The 18,956-nt window shown below is 44.1% G+C and overlaps 1 protein-coding gene across 1 annotated transcript; it reads right to left on the bottom strand.

Annotated features, from left to right (window-relative positions):
* Positions 1-2,317: 2,317 nt before the first annotated feature.
* On the bottom strand, positions 2,318-17,436 carry LOC136962790 (transmembrane protein 164). The gene is made up of 6 exons (XM_067256680.1): positions 15,889-17,436; positions 11,290-11,339; positions 8,334-8,400; positions 5,422-5,500; positions 4,407-4,507; positions 2,318-4,096 (listed from the first exon to the last, which is right to left on the bottom strand). The coding sequence occupies exons 1-6, from the start codon at positions 16,324-16,326 to the stop codon at positions 3,890-3,892; spliced, it is 942 nt and encodes a 313-aa protein (XP_067112781.1). The 5' UTR covers positions 16,327-17,436; the 3' UTR covers positions 2,318-3,889.
* Positions 17,437-18,956: the final 1,520 nt, after the last annotated feature.

The following is an 18,956-nucleotide window of genomic DNA, read 5'->3' as shown; positions in this document are numbered from 1 at the left end:
CCCTCCATCCCTCCTCAAAGACAAAGGAATAGTTTTCTCTCCAAGTTGGAACAGTCAAGCACTTATTTACTGGTCTATCAAATACAGCACAACCTGCTTTTCCTGCTGCAAAACCAAATTGTCAACACTTTATTTTCCGTTACATGTATAGCTACACATATGCAATGTGTTTTGTTGCATGTGTGTACGTGTACCTGTAGACCTGTGGTTCAATCCATGACATGCTTGATCTTCGGCTCACAAACTATTCTTAATCTTTTAAAAGAGATAAAAATACATAAATGGTGCTATCAGACCTCTAGTTGGGGCGGTCACAGGTACTGTGACTAGTCATGCGGACCCATCTATCATATCGACTTATTATCCTTGATATATGCAGATCTGTGTAACAGGTGTTTTTTTTCTTTCTTTTTCCTACCACTGTGGGTTGTAACTTGTGCAAGTGTGAAAGGACAGGAAGTCAATGATTTAACATCCCTCCTCCCCTTATCTGGTCCTCAACCTGCCTCGTGGCCTGGGGGCCTGGGGGCTAGAGGTGCAGTACGTCATCTGGTAGGTAGCAGTACGTCATCTGGTAGGTAGCAGTACGTCATCTGGTAGGTAGCAGCGTCATGGAGGGCGTTCTCTCCCAAGCTGGTGTGGCCCCGTGGAAGCTCACAGACTTTCATGTTTCCCTTACACTCATCCTGTCCATTTGATCTGACCTGTAATTTAACCATCTGTAACAGAGTTATTGTTTTACCAGTTGTGAGAATATTATAACACGGAAACAAAATGTGCCCTTTCAGTCAAAAGAACATTTATGCCCCAGTGACCATTACCATCATGAATCTTGAAACAGGGAGGGTTTTAGTGCAACGGCATTCTATAATGACAGTTGTAATTTGGTTCCATACCAGTTTAGGGTTATTAGGCCCAGCATTCACTGTGCCCATGCATGTATTTTCGTGGAATGCCCACCCTCAATTACCTTTGTATGTTTGAACGAACCAAAGATGCCTCCGGCCATTTCTAAATGCTGCTGTTCAGGCCTGGCTTCCTGTCCTTTCAAAAACAACCTACCACATGTCCCCCTCCCTGTATGTTTCTTTCTCTTTTTATGTTTTTTTCTTTTTTTTGTACGATTTCTAACCTGTATTTTAATTTCTTAAGCGACCTGTTGTATCATGAGTTTTCATTGATTCTCTCTGTGATGCCTTACTAGGCATCAAGGACAATACAATTACATGGTTGCATATCTAGTTTGTTTTATGTCATTTGTTTTCTTTATTGTTGTTATTATTATGATTATTATTATTGTAATGTTACAAAAAAAGGAAATCCCATAGCGTGCCTCCTAGATTTATGGGTTTTTAAATGTGTTTTTCCTGAAGACCAGCAGTTATACTTTATATAAAAGATGAGTTTTTCCCTTGTTTTTTATGCCATCTAAAGATGAAAAGCCTGTTTTCTTTACTCTGGACCCAGTAGCTGCACTGGTATACAATCGCACTGATAGATAAAAAAATAAATACAATTAAAACTGAATCAAGTAATCAATAATAATAATGATGATAATAATGACAAGTGAAATAAGTACTATGAAAAACTTGTTTGGAACTTTTGTAGAAAATGTACTTAATGGAAAGAAGAAAAAAGTACACAAAAAAATGGAAAGAAATGACTGTTTTTGTAAAATCAAAATCAATTCTTTTCAAGAAATATTTTGGATCTAGTTTCTAAATTATTTGAGTGGTTTTCTATGTTGGGAGGCGTTCCACTGCGATGCTGTGCAGAGGGATGGTCTCTGGTCAGGTATCATGTACCTGGCGTATTCCCTCACAGCAAGTCTTTATTTCTTTTAATTTCTCTCCCTCTGCTTTAGTAACTTGAAAAAAAACTTTGATGGAATAATACGAACTGGGAAATAAAAATGAAAAAAATCCCTGTAGTTAGATCCTTCCTTCCCATTGAATTGCTGTTTAGTGTGATGAGACTTGGGCATTTATTATGATTAGTATGGCTCAAAAAAAAAAAAGAAAAAAAAAAAAAAAAAAAGTAAAAACAATAAAAATTAAATGAAGTGTGGGATGGGAGGAAAAAATCACACATATATTATAGATGGGTGGGTATGTGAGCGATGGCTGTGGAGATAATGTAGTTTTAAACATTGTTATTACCTTTTAAAATCATTTATCCAATAAAAAAATACAAAACCATTTGAAAAGAGAAACGTGTCTGGTGTTTGTTTTTTATATGCTTCTTTTTTTGTATGATGTTGATTTCACATTTTATTCATTTTGCAGACGCTTGAATCCAAAGTGAGGCGAAGACAAAAGAGTAAACACCTTTTTATTCTCTATACAGAACAAGTGCACATTAACCTGGTAAAAAGTACAAAAACTTAACATCTCATTTTCTTTTGAAACATGTTCTCATTCAGTGACGAACAATAGAATCCCTCGCCGTCCAATGATCAGAGAGCTCATTACATCCCTTAAAACAGGGTTCCAAAAAGACATCCCTGTCAGCTCTTTTATCAATGGAAGCAGTTTATCCAATACATTAAACATACAGTATGTGATTGTATAACATATGGAGTACTTAGACTGAAATTGATCAAGACGCTACAAATGTAGATTTAAAGTACAATGTATGACAAGCCCAGTTCACGATTTGATAAAACCGAGTTTCATGTCAGTATGATATATACATTGTTACATTTCTATCTACATTTATCTGAAGGTCATATCCTTTAAACATCCCTTTAAACATCCATGGGTCTCTCAGCAGAGAACCGATTTTGAAATGACTAAGAGAAAGTACCGGAAGGTACTGTCCCCTCTGCTCCCTTGCTTCAGTTTGGGTTAATAAATAGCGATATCCACCGAGACGGCAGGTTCTAGACAGGGGCACAGGTTCCCTTTTGATGTCTCCCGTTTCTGAACTGCTTCCCTCGGCCTTCCGGGAAAACTCTGCCCACCTTTGCTACACAGGGTGAAAGGTTCTCCTTCCAAGGTCCTGAGGTTGTAACAGACTGCTCACAATTTCTTGAACATTGCTTCTAATAGACATCACATCCCAAAGTAATGACTCGGAACAATTACGCTGTTAACATTAACAGCCATCTGAGATGTCTTTGAGATACAAACATATAATGGCAACTGGCATGGCTAGCTAAAGTTAAGAAGTGAAAGTAGTACAAAGATAATACAGTTGTGACATTTGGGTTAGACCAATTTCGAGTCAAACAAATATAACTTCAACAAAAGGCAACTTAAGACAATATAAATTTGTGAAAACACAATTCTTGGAAAAAAAGGCAATTTCTTTTCATCTGGCTATCCACACACTAACACGTAAGCAGTCTTTACTATGTGTGAGCACGTATGCAAGCCAGCTGGAACGCTAACTAGAATGACACCGTTTCAGTTGACCCTGAAAGGTGTTTTGTTGTCATTGTAAAAACAAATATGATAAGGAGAACATGGTGCATTAAGAATGCTGATATAACATTTTCCAACATCAGAACAGGTGTTTGGAGTGAAAGGCTCTATCAGTGTGTGTGTGTGTTGTGTTACCTGCAGCATAGAGCAGTGTGTGTATTCACTTAACAAACGCTTCTATTCAAAGCGACAGTATGTGTGTGTGTTACCTGCAGTAAAGAGCAGCGTACAGTGAGGCAGTGTGTGTTCCAGGTCTCTGTGTCTGTGTGTGTGTGTGTTTCCCAGGTCTCTGTGTGTGTGTGTCCCAGGTCTCTGTGTGTCCCAGGTCTCTGTGTGTGTGTGTGTCCCAGGTCTCTGTGTGTGTGTGTGTCCCAGGTCTCTGTGTGTGTGTGTGTCCCAGGTCTCTGTGTGTGTGTGTGTCCCAGGTCTCTGTGTGTGTCCCAGGTGTCTGTCGGCATGTGTCTTCAGTCAACCTTCTTGCTGCGTAGCCGGGCCGTGTCCAGCATGTATCTGCAGGTGGGGCCGGTGTGGTGCGACAGCAGGGTCAGAACCTTCCCGTGGACCAGAGTCAGCAGGGTCTGGTGGCCTGTGGCCCACACACGGTACCAGGGGCCGTAGAACGGGTCTGACACCGCCGGGCATAGCATGTTGTTCAGGTTCACCTCCGTCACCTGGAGACAAGGACGGTCACGGTAGTCAAGGAGACAAGACAAAGGCTTCCCTAGGGGTGTTTTGTAAGCGTCATTATGACATCAGAGAGAAGTCAGATGTGTCTAGTCATGCTTGACTGTCATGTGTGTTTACATATCGTTATATTCTCTTATTACAACTTGTGTGTTATCAATAACCCTCTTCTGACATTTTTTTGGTAGGTAAACAGTAAGCAAGTTTCTAATCAGCCTTCTATTAATAATACTCCAAAGTTACATAATTTTTAGAGTGAACTTGCAGCTGGTGTCCAGCAGGGGGCTTGTGTCTTACCAGGCCCAGGCTTTGCAGGAACAGGAAGTGATAGAGAAACAGGATGCCGGTGGAGAGGAGTGCCCACCACATGTCCCCCAGAGGCTCTGGCTTGTACACGCCTGCAGAGAGGAGGCACAAACACCAGCCTTACTACGAGAGCATGGCCCCAGGCTGAGAACACACACTGGATCAACCACAGCTGACAGGATGGCTGTCCCAACTACCGTCACACAACCATGGATGGAACTATTACTACAAGTGTACTGTCCTGGATAGACAGTGACTGTATTTATTTATTTTACGGTTGGCAGGGAGGGGCAGGGGGGAGGAGAGGCAGAGAAAACAAATCACACCCTTCATGGTTCCCTGAATCCCCTGACATCCTGATGATAAGAGGCCCAGTGCCAGACAACACTCCTTCTCTCCCCCAGCAGCATGGCTGCGCTAGGCCTCTGCAGCTGTCCTCTCCCCCTCTCCCTCTCCCCCTCTCTCTCTCTCTCTATCTTTCTCTCTCTCTCTCTGACCAGTGGAGCCAGAAGCAGAACGAGCAGGATATTTCCTGTCTTGTTTTGAAAAGTTGGGGGGGCACTCCCGTCAGAATTTCCATCCTCTAATTCACATCTGAGTCTCATTACATGTGTTTTACGGCTCTGCGGCATCTAAACTCTCAATTGCAGGGAGGTTTAAAAAAATAAAAATAATAATGTTTTAAAAAGAGCCTTTCTCTGACTTGTGGTCTGGTTCCACTTTCCATGTCCAATAGGGGTGGGAATCTTTATAATGTCCAAACAACAGACTCTTTGTTTCTGTGAAGCCAAGCTAGTGTTTATTGCCAATAATCCATTTCTTGTCCACACAAGTAGGTTATTGTTAAAAAAGGTACAGTACACACAAAGATTTAATGAATGAAAATGACGACAAATAAGAGACAATATTAGCAACTTCTGCACACTAGATGGCAGTATGTCCTTGCTGGACCTTCACACAACCAGGAAGTGGTTTGATGCCAGTGTGCAGAGCAAGCGTAGCGTACCTCCTTTCCTGAACAGGTAAACAGGGACCAGATACAGCATGGAGTGTTGGATGTAATAGATCTCTTTCTCAAACGGCAGCTGGAGGGGAAACAGAGACAACAGCTTTTAGAATCTACCCGTACCCCTTACAATCTGATAAACCTACCTCTATTGTAGCACTTTACAATCTGGTCAATCTACCTCTATTGCACCACTTTACAATCTAGTGAATCTACCTCTACTTCACCTGCAGTGTGGAGACCTGTGGCTAGAAAAACAGCCCTGCAACTATGTAGTAACATTCAATCATCACTGATTACAGGGTTAGGGGTTCACTTCACAACAGAAAGACGGAGGGTTCAAATGAAGCTGGGATTGTTTGGGACAGAGTGGGCTTAACCCTTGTGTTCTCTTCGGGTCATTGTGACCCATCAGTCATTGTGACCCACCATTGTATTGCGACAACTTTACCGCATACAAAAACAAAGTGAAGCATTTTCTTTTAACTGATGGGCTGTCTCAGACCCCCTACATTGCGAAGGTTAAAAGAAAATGATTTTTATTTGTTTTTGTAATAGGTAAAATTGGGTAAACACAACGATGGTTCGTTATGAACCTTTGGGTCATGTGACCCGAAGGCAGCACAAGGGTTAAAGAATACAAAACAAGATATCAAGTATCAATCAGACAGATCATCCTGTACGGTACACGAGGTGATTGGATGACTGCCTGTGCAGCACTGCCTGTGCAGCACTGCCTGTGCAGCACTGCCTGTGCAGCACTGCCTGTGCAGCACTGCCTGTGCAGCACTGCCTGTGCAGCACTGCCTGTGCAGCACTGCCTGTGCAGCACTGCCTGTGCAGCACTGCCTGTGCAGCACTGCCTGTGCAGCACTGCCTGTGCAGCACTGCCTGTGCAGCACTGCCTGTGCAGCACTGCCTGTGCAGCACTGCCTGTGCAGCACTGCCTGTGCAGCACTGCCTGTGCAGCACTGCCTGTGCAGCACTGCCTGTGCAGCACTGCCTGTGCAGCACTGCCTGTGCAGCACTGCCTGTGCAGCACTGCCTGTGCAGCACTGCCTGTGCAGCACTGCCTGTGCAGCACTGCCTGTGCAGCACTGCCTGTGCAGCACTGCCTGTGCAGCACTGCCTGTGCAGCACTGCCTGTGCAGCACTGCCTGTGCAGCACTGCCTGTGCAGCACTGCCTGTGCAGCACTGCCTGTGCAGCACTGCCTGTGCAGCACTGCCTGTGCAGCACTGCCTGTGCAGCACTGCCTGTGCAGCACTGCCTGTGCAGCACTGCCTGTGCAGCACTGCCTGTGCAGCACTGCCTGTGCAGCACTGCCTGTGCAGCACTGCCTGTGCAGCACTGCCTGTGCAGCACTGCCTGTGCAGCACTGCCTGTGCAGCACTGCCTGTGCAGCACTGCCTGTGCAGCACTGCCTGTGCAGCACTGCCTGTGCAGCACTGCCTGTGCAGCACTGCCTGTGCAGCACTGCCATGTGCAGCACTGCCATGTGCACAATCATGATTGAGAGGCCAAGGACTCGCTGGGAGGAGCCAACAGGAAGGAAGGGGGTAGAAGGGGAGGCCCACAGCACCAGCCTGGCCTGAGGAATGATGGACTACAAGCTACAGTTCTCCTACCCAGGACATGTCACTTTACCCTTCGGATCAGGGGCCCCTATGGAATCAGGAACGCAGCCTGGGCAATGCTCATTACGGTGGGGGGGATTTGCAAAATGTTGTCCTCAAAGTGGATTTATTTGGTTGTTATTATGTAGCATGTCACTGAATTAAAGAGATTGTTTTTAAAGAATTATGTGATAACTTGGTTTTAATCTCTTTTCCAGGACATGAATACTGTACTCTCATCTCAATGGGCCACATCATTAGGCCCCTGGCTAGAACAGTTCACTATGACATCATCAATCTTGCAGACACACACTAAATCAATACGTGAGGACAGACATGGCTTCTCTAGAATGGCTCTCTTAAACCCTCCAGAGGTGTCTGTTGGAGAGACACTACTTTGAACAGGATTCCTAAGCATGGTCACGTGACGTGGTTACCAGGACAACACAGTAAAAGCTGCGTGTTGGACTGGCTGCCAGGCAGTGAGAGAGGCTGTGATTGGTGGACAGTGACTCGGAGGGCTGTTCAGAGGGATTCAGGCCTGCTCAATACGAGGGAGGGGAAAGCCACAAAATGAGGCTTACATAAGTTGCCTTTGTCTTTACATGTAATACAGTTGACAGCAGGCCTTGACAGACAGTGCCTTGACAGACAGTGCCATTAGCAGACAGTAAACAGCTTGGCAAGGTTTCTTAAAAGGCTTCACAGCAATTAATTTGTTACTTGTCCGCTGGTCTTCATGCTGATGTTACTGCTACTGCTATAAGGAAACACAGCGCTAGGTTAAAGATTGTTTACCTTTGTGATCTTGTCTTGAAAGGAAGAGGATATTTTGCGGTAGAGTTTTTAGGTATTTTTAACAATGGAATACTTTTTTCGTACTGGTTTTTCTGGTTAAAAACCTTGAGCAAAAAGTTTACTATCAGTGAGTAAGTTTATAGCAATAATAATGTGTTTATTTGCGACTTCCTGATCCGAAGTCAATTGCTTTACCACCCATTTTCTCTTCAGATCCCTGATGAATGTGACTTTGACCTGAGAGCTGTGAGATAAGTGAGACAATAACAAATTAGTCTGGAATGAGACAGCTGGGCTGCGTGCAGGAACACAACCTGAACACAGAGCCAGCGATGAACCCCTGCGCTACAGGAAGGAGGAGGATAGGGAAGGTTCTATGTACAGAGGGGGAATCGAACCTTGAAGTGAAGTCTCAAATGCTCTACCACTGAGCTACACCCATCCACCACGGTCTCAGTGTAGTGGTGCAGGTTGCAGTTCAGGGGTCCAGATTACTCACCAGTCGGGTGTTGACCACAGGGAAGACGAGAGCCAGTAACGCCCCATTCAGCATGTGGACCTGAAGCCTTAGGGGGGGAAACACAGATTAGAACACCTTTCACAGCAACAACACACAACACGAACAGATGCAGCATTGTTTTCCCTTCGTTTTTTAAGCATATGACCCACTTTTACAGTTCTCTGAAGCCATTTTACTTATGCTTTCGGGAAAACGACACCTTGGTGAGTTGTCGTGGCAACTGATGTATCCGCTGGAAGAATTCTCCCCCGACTCCCCAGCACAATGACCCGGGCCATGGGAACACAGTAGGGCCAACTAGTGTGGCTCCAGGCCCACTCTCTCCCAGTTTCCCCAGTGAGAATGTCAGGCCCTGGGCCAGTTTCCCACTGAACTCCCCTCCCACCACTACCACCAGCACCCATCTTTCTTTTTCACCCAGTTCCGAACCTCTGGTACCTCATATGTAGTACCCTGCACAAAGTATGTAGAGCAATTAGGTGCAGTTATGTAAACGATAGAGAATACAAAAATGGATGCATAAAATGGTGCCTTGTGTTTTTATCCGAACAATTATATTCACTGACAACTATGAATAACCATCGTTTTCCCTCAGAAGGGGACTTGCCCGTGTGTCTGTCTAAAAAGTGAGGAGGAGAAGATGGTTCTGTCTAACCGAGCTCCGCTGAACTAAGAGTTCCCCTTTTCTGTTCTCTCAATGTGCACCAGTGTGTACCAGCGGTGGGATGGGGTTGCTTCAGGAAAGCGGCAGTTGACCACACTATTGCGATTGACGTTTGAAACTGATGCCTTGCAATCGTTGCTATACTTGACATTAAAAGGTGACGGGCAATACCTCAAAAGTTATACAATTACAAACAACCTAAATCCACACATTGTAGAGTATGTCTGGGTAGAGTAACTAAAACTCTTGGTATTTAAGTTTGTTCACACAACAAACTGTTGTGACGTCTCATGTTACACCGTCCTGGCTCTCTTCTCCTGTTTCCTACAGACAGCTGAGGAGAACAGCTCAGGTCTCTGGGGATGAGAAAGGACAGGACACCTGAGTGTACAGGCCAGAGGCTTGTCCTGTTTCTGTCAGACCAGGAACAAAACGCCTTGCGTCAGCGCGTTGGAAACACCGGGCACCAAACAACTAACATTCTACGAGCGCCTCTGCCACTTAAAAGACCAGTTACTCCCTCAACACTTTATAAACATGCCGGTGGTTAGATGTGTTAGCCAGCTCAACTGTTAGCTACAGCTGTTTGCCTGTTCAGGAATAGGCTACATAGCTGTCACCCTGCTCTTTACTAGCTACTCATTATTGAGTTGTCCACTGGGACTGTCAGTGTCGGGGGGGCTCCACTCATCCAGCGTGTTCAGGCTTGACTGAACAGCACACCCCCAACACAACTGCATCTCTCCCACTGTGTGGAGTTTGGCTTCGCCTTCCTTCCCCTCAGCGGGCTAGGCCCAGGGGACATTAGCCTGAAGCTGGTAACCACGGAGACGTCAGATGATTACATGCAGGAGATGCACCGTCATAATGTGGATTCATGAAAAAGCACAACAGAGGGATGTACTTCCTTCGGCAGCTGAAGAAGTTCAACCTGCCAAAGACAATGATGGTGCACTTCTACTCAGCCATCATTGAGTCCATCCTCACTTCCTCCATCACCGTCTGGTATTTTTGTATTTTTATATTGTAATTTACGGCAACTTATATTTTATTTTATTGTATATTTAATTATATTCTAATCCCACTTAGTACTGCTAGTTTATGTACCCTTAGTATAGATAGTCCACATATTTAAATTTTAGGTCCCTATATGTTTATTGTATGCACCTTCCTGCCAAAGCAAATTCCTTGTCTGTGCAAACTTTCATGGCGAATAAATTCCATTCTGATTCTGATGATTATTGGTGTCTTGGACTGGCTGTACACGACGTGTCTTTTAGAGGTGGGACATTCCACACTGGCTTCCTAATGTGTCAAGATTTAATTTTAAGTCTATAAAGAGACATGCGCAAGGCGAGAAATATCTCCCGCAGGCACGTCAAGACACACGATCATTTGGAGAGAGCAGACATTACTCCCCCCCCAAACAAAAAAAAGCAACAGACTCTTTCTACAAATGCGTACAAATTCAAACAAAGAACAACACCCAGTTTAATGTTTCTGCCTCATAAATACATTAGAATGTGCTCCACATGAGAGGCACTCAACCAAAAAGTGGCAAAAATCAATACTTGTGGTCAGCGAGGGGTTCTTGTCCTCTGTGGAGAACGGGCTGGAGAGGAGAGAGCTGTGCAGAGCTCAGAAGACACACAGGAACATCTCAGATATCCATTTCCTTCTCTCTGGTCCACATGAGAACATGGGTTTTAAAGAGGTTCAGCAGCCACTAATGTGTTTAGCATATATTCTGAGCCATGACTGCAGTCTCCAGGCCTCGTTTTGCCTCTCTCTCCCCTACTTATCCAGCTAGACAGACTGATCCTAAGTGAATCAATTAAAACTAACTGCTGGAAAACCTCGGCTGCCCAATCAGACTGAAATGCAACCATGTCCCAGAGCTGAAAGTCGTTTTCTTTCTATCTCTCCATCAATCTGGCTAGTGTAAAAGGCAAGTCCCTCTCACTCTATTCCTCTATCTCGCTAACTTTCTCTCCCTCCATCTATCTATCTGGAGAGTGTAAAAGGCAAGTATCTCTCTTCCCGTCAACCTTCTTCTGCTGGTGTAAAAGGTTGGTCTCTCCCTTTCTGCATGCCAGCGTGAGAAGTCACACAAAGTGTTGACGGGGTGACGGGCTATTTTGAGGAGGATTATGTCAGTTGGTTGAAATAAACCCTCACACAATTCCGCCCGTGACACTGTCTTCAGTGTGTTCCTGCATAGCTGAACCACAGCTCTGTGGTAGGTGGAGTGTGTGTGTGGAATGTACTCACCTAAAGATGACCATGGCTGTTTTACATGGCGGGCATGCCAGAAGGAAAATCTGTGAATGCAAATGAGACAATATCAGTGGTTAGAGGAGTCATGCAGCAGTTATTCTCATGCTAGACTTGTTTCTGTGAGTTATGAATCCTAGTGATAATACATGTTAACCAACACAGCAAGACTTACAAACCCTATCAGAACTCCTACTTCATAGAGAATAATAGTCCTTCCTATATGCAAAGCAAACCTTCCTTCCTGTATGTTCGATACACGTGTAAGATACACCATGTCATGAAAGCAATTCTCAACATATTCAGTTTGATGAAATATGTGATTATGTAAAGTAATGATCATTTCATAATTTGGGTTAAATGGCTAGAAATAATACTACTATCCTTATCAACCTCAGTGTGCAATGCTATGATTTCTTGACATGGCGGTTGTTGTTTATCTGTGCTGTGAAGCAGTGGTGAAGTGCTCAGAACAATTGATGTTGGACTTCTTGCAATTGTTGTTTTTACTCCGCCACAGTACAATGTCCAAGGGTCTTATCTACTCTATTGAGTAGTCTATCGGAAGTGTAGTAAAACACAATCATCCCAGATAAGATTAAGACCTTCAGGTTTTCAAACAAACCTCGTTTCCTAGTGAATGAACTTGGTGAGATGATTAGTGAGGCCACTGCCAAGTTCAACAAGTCCTGAAGGGCTATTTAACCTGTGTGTGTGTGTGGGGGGGGGGGGATCTCTTTAGCTAACCTGATTACAAGGATCAGTCACTCACTCTCTCTAAGCTTCCTGTCTCTAGGCAGCCACGAGGGATTGACGTTAGTGCGAAGGTAGGTAGTGGGAACGGGTAAGGGAGATGCATTCTCTAGAAGTGAACACAGACCATCTGCGTAACGTGAAGCCACTAGCCGAGGAAGAACCGTCTAATTACAGCTACTGGACAGATGGGGAGGAGGAGGGGGAAGGTGGTGGAGGGAAAGTAGGATGAGGAGGAAGAGAAGAAGAGGGGTAGTAGGAAGGGTGGAGGGACAAGAGGAGGAAGAGAGGAGGGAGCAGGAGAGGATGTGGGATGGTAAGGGCAGAGGTAGACAACAGGATGGAAGAGGAGGAGAGGAAATAAGAGAAGGAGAGCGAAGAAGAGGAAGGGAGAGGAGGAGGACAGGGGAGAAGAGGAGGAGAGGGGAGAGGAGGCTGTCAGCAGGAATCCCACATGAGTTAGTAAAACCAGAGATGATCGGGGGAGGTTACATAACCGGATCCCAGCCTCTCCTGCTCCGCTCAGACCCGTAGTGAGAAGACCAAGATAGGCCTTCCTCTCAGAGAAAGAACATCTCGTTTTTCAAAGACACCCTAGCTGCCAGTGTGCCTGCAGCTGTTGATACCACCACCACGAACAACGCACTGTAAGGAACTGCAGCCTCAGACCAATACATACCCCAAGACTCATCTTTTACAAGTTAAAAAAAGAAAAAAGAACAGAGCTCAGAGAGCCCGCACTGCAAGCACAAACTAAAGTTTCACACATCCCACCCCCCACCCCCACCCCAAACACAAGAAGGAAAAAAGCTTTGAAAGCAAAACATATCGAATTCAGTCCAACAAACATTTCCGGTTACTTCACTGTTGGAGCAGAGAGCCAGCCAGCTGCCTGACTGCCACAGGATAAGGGGATGCATGCAGCCTCTGGGGTCAAAGGGCAAAGCTACAGAGTGAGGCCTGCGTCTCCCTGACTGTGAGCAGGGCAGGCTCACCGGCCCAAGGTGGTCAAAGGGCACAGCTAGGGTCTCGACAGACCACGCCAGGAAAGAACAACAAGGGAAACCTGCCCGGCAAGAAACCCAGTAACTCACAAGTAGTGCCAAACCACACATTCACATAAGACTCTTTACAACTGATGAACAGCCTATTGTTTGTTTTTCCATTATGCAAATATAATTAAAACAGGAACTAGTGTTGCATACAGTATGTCAGTGGCATCTCTGCACATTCAAATAGGGATACATCCCACATTATGTTGCAGTCACAGGGTGTATACTACGCACAGGCCAAGGCAGGTGACTGCATACCAACCAGGTACCACGTCCCAGGTAGACAAGCCCATGCCTGTCCTCCTCCAGGCTGGGTTAACCCCTCCGGAGAGGCCGGCCCTGCTAGCTGATGGTAAGCTCTGCTATGCTATGTTATTGATGCGTGCTTAGATAAAGAGCATCATTAAAACCCCAAGCTGTCCTAGTTTGACCCTCTGGGTACATTACAGATAAAGTACCCCCTTGTGACTGGCCCTTGAGTGTGAGGGTAAACTACTCCCTGGGAGACTTTCAGTCAAACCCAACCTAACATGTTGAGACACTTCTGAAATTCTTTTTCCAGTCATCTCGGGTGTTATTAAGGGGCAGAGCTGTTGTTGGCTGCTTTGTTGAGTTGGAAGAAAAGGAGGAGATGAAAGGCGAGAGGGTAGAAGAGAAGGAGAAAGAGAAGGAAGCGGAGGAGAAGGATTAGACTAGACAGAACTTTATCCCCGAAGGAAAATTCCGATGCAACAGCAGCGGCACAAATAACATTTACACCAAAAAGATCAATATAAAAAGAGGAAAAAATATTATAATTGCATAACAAAGTTCAAAGTTCTGGTGGGACATCTAACAAATGAGCTGAAGGTGGGTGGTGCTGATGAGAGAGGCATGGCTGAAATCGCCAGAAACTGCTATGAAGAAACTCGAAAAAGGTGTTTGGTTTGTAGATTAGCAATGACCCGAGTGGATGACACATTGAGAGGGAAGAGGAGGAGAGGGAGGAGGAGGAGGAGGGGGAAGAGGAGGAGGAGAGGGAGGAGAGGGAAGAGGGAGGAGAGGGAAGAGGAGGAGAGGGAAGAGGAGGAGAGGGAAGAGGAGGAGAGGGAGGAGGAGGAGGGGGGAGAGAGAGGAGGAGGAGGGGGGAGAGGGAGGAGGAGGAGGGGGAAGAGGGAGGAGGGGGAAGAGGGAGGAGGGGGAAGAGGGAGGAGGGGGAAGAGGAGGAGAAGAGGGAGGAAGAGAAGAGGGAGGAGGAGGAGGAAAGGGAGGAGGAGGAGAGGGAAGATGAGGCCTCTTCCAAGACCAGCAGGACTAGGAAAACTGTTTTTGGTGCTCTGCTGTTGGGGGAGGGTGGGGGGGGGAGAACATGTTGTACTGGTCCAATGAAGCCACAGTGTTGTAAAACAAACAGGAAGCTTACACAAAACAATCCACACATCAATGGCCCAGGTATGATAAAGAAGTAACATAACCATTTATATTGTGCAGCACAGTCTTAATACAGAAGTAAAATACTACATACAGCGCTTTAGGTAAAAATCAGGATATTGAAGTGGATGCTGTGCATTGCTTCACTGAAAGGAAGTGTCTTTTAACACAGAAATCATGACAGTGCGAAGCTACATTTGCCAGGGGACATGGGGCATGGTCGTAGCTGCACCAGAGAGAAAGAACTCTGTTGTTGCTTTGCTGTGGTTACCATAGAGAAGGCTTACCCCACCTCCAGGCACAAACACAGGAGCTCGTCCAGACTCTGCAAAGCTAATGACAAACAGATGGCCTCTACTTCCGGGCGCCTCACCCTTCCTTACCATCCATATTTGCTGTGATGTCTTGGGCAAACCTAGCTGAAAGTGCATTACAGCAAGATATTGGCTTCTTCTTTGGCTTTTGTTCCCTAAACAAAAGGAGCTCTAAGCTGACATGGATGTTTTAGGTAGCCAGGTAACCAAAGACCTTAGTGGGCCCTTTAAGTCTTTTGAAAGCTTCACACAAAATAATTATAATACGCAAAAAAGTGACATTCTACCATAGTCCTTGGGGCTGCAGAATCTGCAGGTTGAACAGTGTTGATGTTTCAGCTCCACAACCTCTACTCATTATTTTCCAGATATTTGTCTGATGCAAACAGGCCATGCGAAGTCAAACAATTGGCAGTCTGTGGAATACGGTTTTAATTTCATTCAATCCATCAAATGTGACAGATTGCTTGTGTGTTTATTGTGTTTGATGTGATAATTGAGACACAGAACCTGTTACTTGTGATAAGAAGTCTAGCCTTGCACTTTTGAAGTTGTTTCATGTTGTTTAATTTGCAATTTGTTTAACTACATGCTCTTATGTTTTTCCCATTGGCACTTATTTGCTTATCACAATGTATGCTTCATGTTTTGGGGCTATCTTATTGTTTATGATCTTTGACCTATGCACTTTTTGTAAAGCTTTCTCTTGGAAGTCGCTTTGGATAAAAGCATGTGCTAAATGAATAAATGTTAATGTAGCCAACACTTGTTTGATTTCCCTCCATGGTCCTGGCACCTTTATCAGTCTAGCAACATAAAATCAAATTTGCTCGCTGAGTTACCTTGAGTTGAGATCAACAACAGCCGGAATAAGTGACTGTATGCAATGTTAGAATGTATGAAAGTTTTATCTGACTTAAACAAGAGTGATTAATGAATAGGAGTGATTAATAAATACGAGTGACAAAGTTCAATTTGAATAACAAATACAAACCAATATACATTGTATTTACAAGTGCACACAAATAAAATAGAATTAATGCATTATCAAGAACTGGTCATCTTACCTGCACCATTGTCATGACATGGCATGGATTCAGTAGGTATATCACAGTCTTGGTGGCGAATTTGAATCCAACTTCTACTCCAAAAGTCATACATAGAGCCACCAGCAAAAGGTTCTTTCCCAAACTGTCTTGTCTTGTCTTGGTCCCATCTTTCGCGACATATTTGTGGTCTTTAGAAACGTTAATTTTCCTTAGTGCAAGGAGAATCTCCACGATTGAAATCAGGACTATGACAAGACTTTCGCTCATACGCTGTTGAGGTGCCAGGAAGGCGGCACATTCAGGTCCCCCGTTGCCTTCGAACTTTGGGTCCACTCCACCATAAACCCAGTCTAAAAGACTGTAGATGTTGTATCTAGACATATTCCTCTTCTCGTATTGGAAAAGGTACGAACAAGACGGAATAAAAGATAATACACTGACTTCTTGTCGAAACATGAACTGCAGGATTGCAACTAAGGGTTGAACCGTTGAGGCAGAGCGGTAGAACTCAATCCACCGCAGTTGCCACACAACCTAGTCCTATTCCACACACTGACAGGTAGTAACAACCAGCTAACTCGTTAAAAAGCTAGCTAGCTGAAGTAGCTAACGTTAACGGTCTCCTGTCCCAGGCTCGCGCTAACAGGTGGCTATGTGAGTTGTTCCTGGCTGAGTTTAATCACAAACTGGAGCTGTAAAAACTAGCTGGCCAGCGTGCTTGCTAATATGAAACAAAATCAGTGAAACATTGAAATGATTCAATGATTTCTTAAGGCAGACAATGCTTCAACATAACCTGCTATCGTTAGAAACTGAAGATTATCCCGGCTACAAATTTCGTCAACAGGCAACTTAAGTTGCTAATGTGTAAAGCCAAGAAAGCACATAATTTCTTGGCTGTCCAGTGCACTGCGGGACAGCTGCATAAACTCCGTTAAATAGCGTTTGATAACGGAGGTTATGATCAGCCACGTGAATGATAATAAACTAGTCCAACAGAAGGCGTGTATATATTTTTTCTTGACTAGCTAGAGCTACGATTATTGCTTAGACCCAGGCTAGGTTAGTTGCGGTAGTGAGTCGAGCTACCCTGCAAACCAATTATATAATTAGCTTCAGCTAGCGATAAGATGGCTAACTAACAAGCATACAGTAGACTAGATGGCATGAACAGCTAGAGACCGTGGGATGATGATGCGATCCAACCAGCTACACTCACGTTATTGAAAATCTAGAAGAGCCCTAGTCAGATGTAACATTCTAGCTAAAACGTATACAAAAAAGTACAAAAAACCCGTCTCGACCAGTACAGTAGCGAATTGGATCTCCATCAACAGGCGCGACACATATGGTATCTATTTAAGGTTTGGCACATTCCAAAGCTCGTTGTATTTTTCTCACTATTATTCCATGAAGTCCTGGATCGATGTATTTTTGAGTTGTTGGTAATCGTCTTGGGGTTTTTTGCGTGTAGTTTCCGTGGTTTGTTTCTCTACATAAATAGGACCCGGGTTACTAACTACCTATTTCTTTCAAATCCATACAGATTTTCACCTCGAACTAGCCAATTAGTCGTTTAGCACTTCCTGTATACAGGGGAGCGTCTTCCTGCAGTGTCTGTTACAGAGCAAGAGGCCGGGTATTGTGTAATCTCCAAATCAAAATCAAAATGATCAAAAAAGGTTCTTTTTTTTTCTTTTTTTACAAATTACTCGTGATAATATACATCATATAAGGTAGTACATTGGAAAAAATATATCCTTCAGTAAGTTGTAATATTGTCTATACCTGCTGTTTTGTGAAACACAAATTTAATGGAAATATTCTGTTATTGAAAGAAAGTATTGGCCCATGTATGTTGTAATAGTTTGTTATTTTTAGCTATAATATCTAGGCCTAATCAAAATTTTGTGTGCATACGCCCCCCAGTGGTTTTTAAACGCATGTGGGAAAACTCAGACCCCATGTTTGTGCTCTTGTCCTCTATGTGTAAAACAAACTGTAGAAACGGACTAGTTTTGTGTGAAATGGGCTTCTTTTGTAGCAATCCTACACCAATCCAATATTAATCCAATAAATGGAGTTGACATATGAAGGGTGGGGAAGTTTTAAGCTGGCGAAGAACAAGTGAGAGAGTCAGTGGATAGGGAATGTCTATGAGGATTGCCTTAGACTAATTTCAGCTAGATGGAGACCACAGGGAAGGGCAAACTACATCTAGGTAATCCACCCACAGCCCTATCTATGTAAAGCCCTCCAACTGTTTGGTGTACACAGACTCATTTATATTTAATTATAGTTTGTTGTTGACCTATAGGATCAATACATTTGGCCCTTGAAAAAACGTCCTTAGGTAAAGGGGCTGTGCAATCTCTGCCTGCAGCTTTAAATACAAATAACATAAGAGGGGAGACTGAATTCATTTCCATAGAAATGGGGAATTTGGAAAAAGTAAATCACCAAATGGAAATGTTGTGAAATGAGGACTTACGTCAGTAAATCAGTCCAAAAATGTGAAAGTGCCACTCTCACTCAGGGTGGCACTGAAGTGAGTGGCAGCAGAGACAGTGTCTTGGGTCTTAAAATGATACCAAGTTTCCCCTCAATGAATGTGGGTGATTTACCTAAATGCTTATGCAAATAAGGTGTAGATCATTGGAAAATGTGATTTCCTGAGTAGATTATGACATCACTCAGACCTACTTTTTGACTGAATGGCATGGTTGGATAATTTATATGCAGGCCACACCCTTCACAGATAGTCATACTGTTCAACAGTGAACAAGTTCTGTCAATCCATGACTAAAATATGATTCTGTAGAAAATTAAAATCCAGTTTATTTCCTGACATATGATGAAACAATTTTAGTCACATGGGGGGATTTTAGGGGAAATTGGTTTGATTGGGCTAGCGTGAACGCACCTCTCTTTGATTAACACACTTCCTAAAGAGACTTAAATTAACCTGTCCTCTTTAGATAATATTTCATTTGACAGCAGCAGAACAGACTGAATGTCAGCGGCTGAGGAAGTAGCTTTTTCATCTAAGATTCTTAGAATTCAGGGTCGACTGAAGCAGGAAGGAA

Source organism: Osmerus mordax, chromosome 19 (genome assembly GCF_038355195.1).
Source record: "Osmerus mordax isolate fOsmMor3 chromosome 19, fOsmMor3.pri, whole genome shotgun sequence".
NCBI lineage: Eukaryota > Metazoa > Chordata > Actinopteri > Osmeriformes > Osmeridae > Osmerus > Osmerus mordax.
This window is presented reverse-complemented; position numbering and strand designations above follow the sequence as displayed.

Bases quoted from the DNA above. Each gene is read 5' to 3' on its own strand.
- LOC136962790 (XM_067256680.1), bottom strand. From the start codon at position 16,326: ATGTTTCGACAAGAAGTCAGTGTATTATCTTTTATTCCGTCTTGTTCG. The intron at 8,401-11,289 runs GTGAGTACATTC...TCCCCCCCTAAG, and splicing joins ACAGCCATGGTCATCTTTAG to GCTTCAGGTCCACATGCTGA. The intron at 4,508-5,421 runs GTACGCTACGCT...TCCTCTCTGCAG, and splicing joins TTACCTGTTCAGGAAAGGAG to GCGTGTACAAGCCAGAGCCT.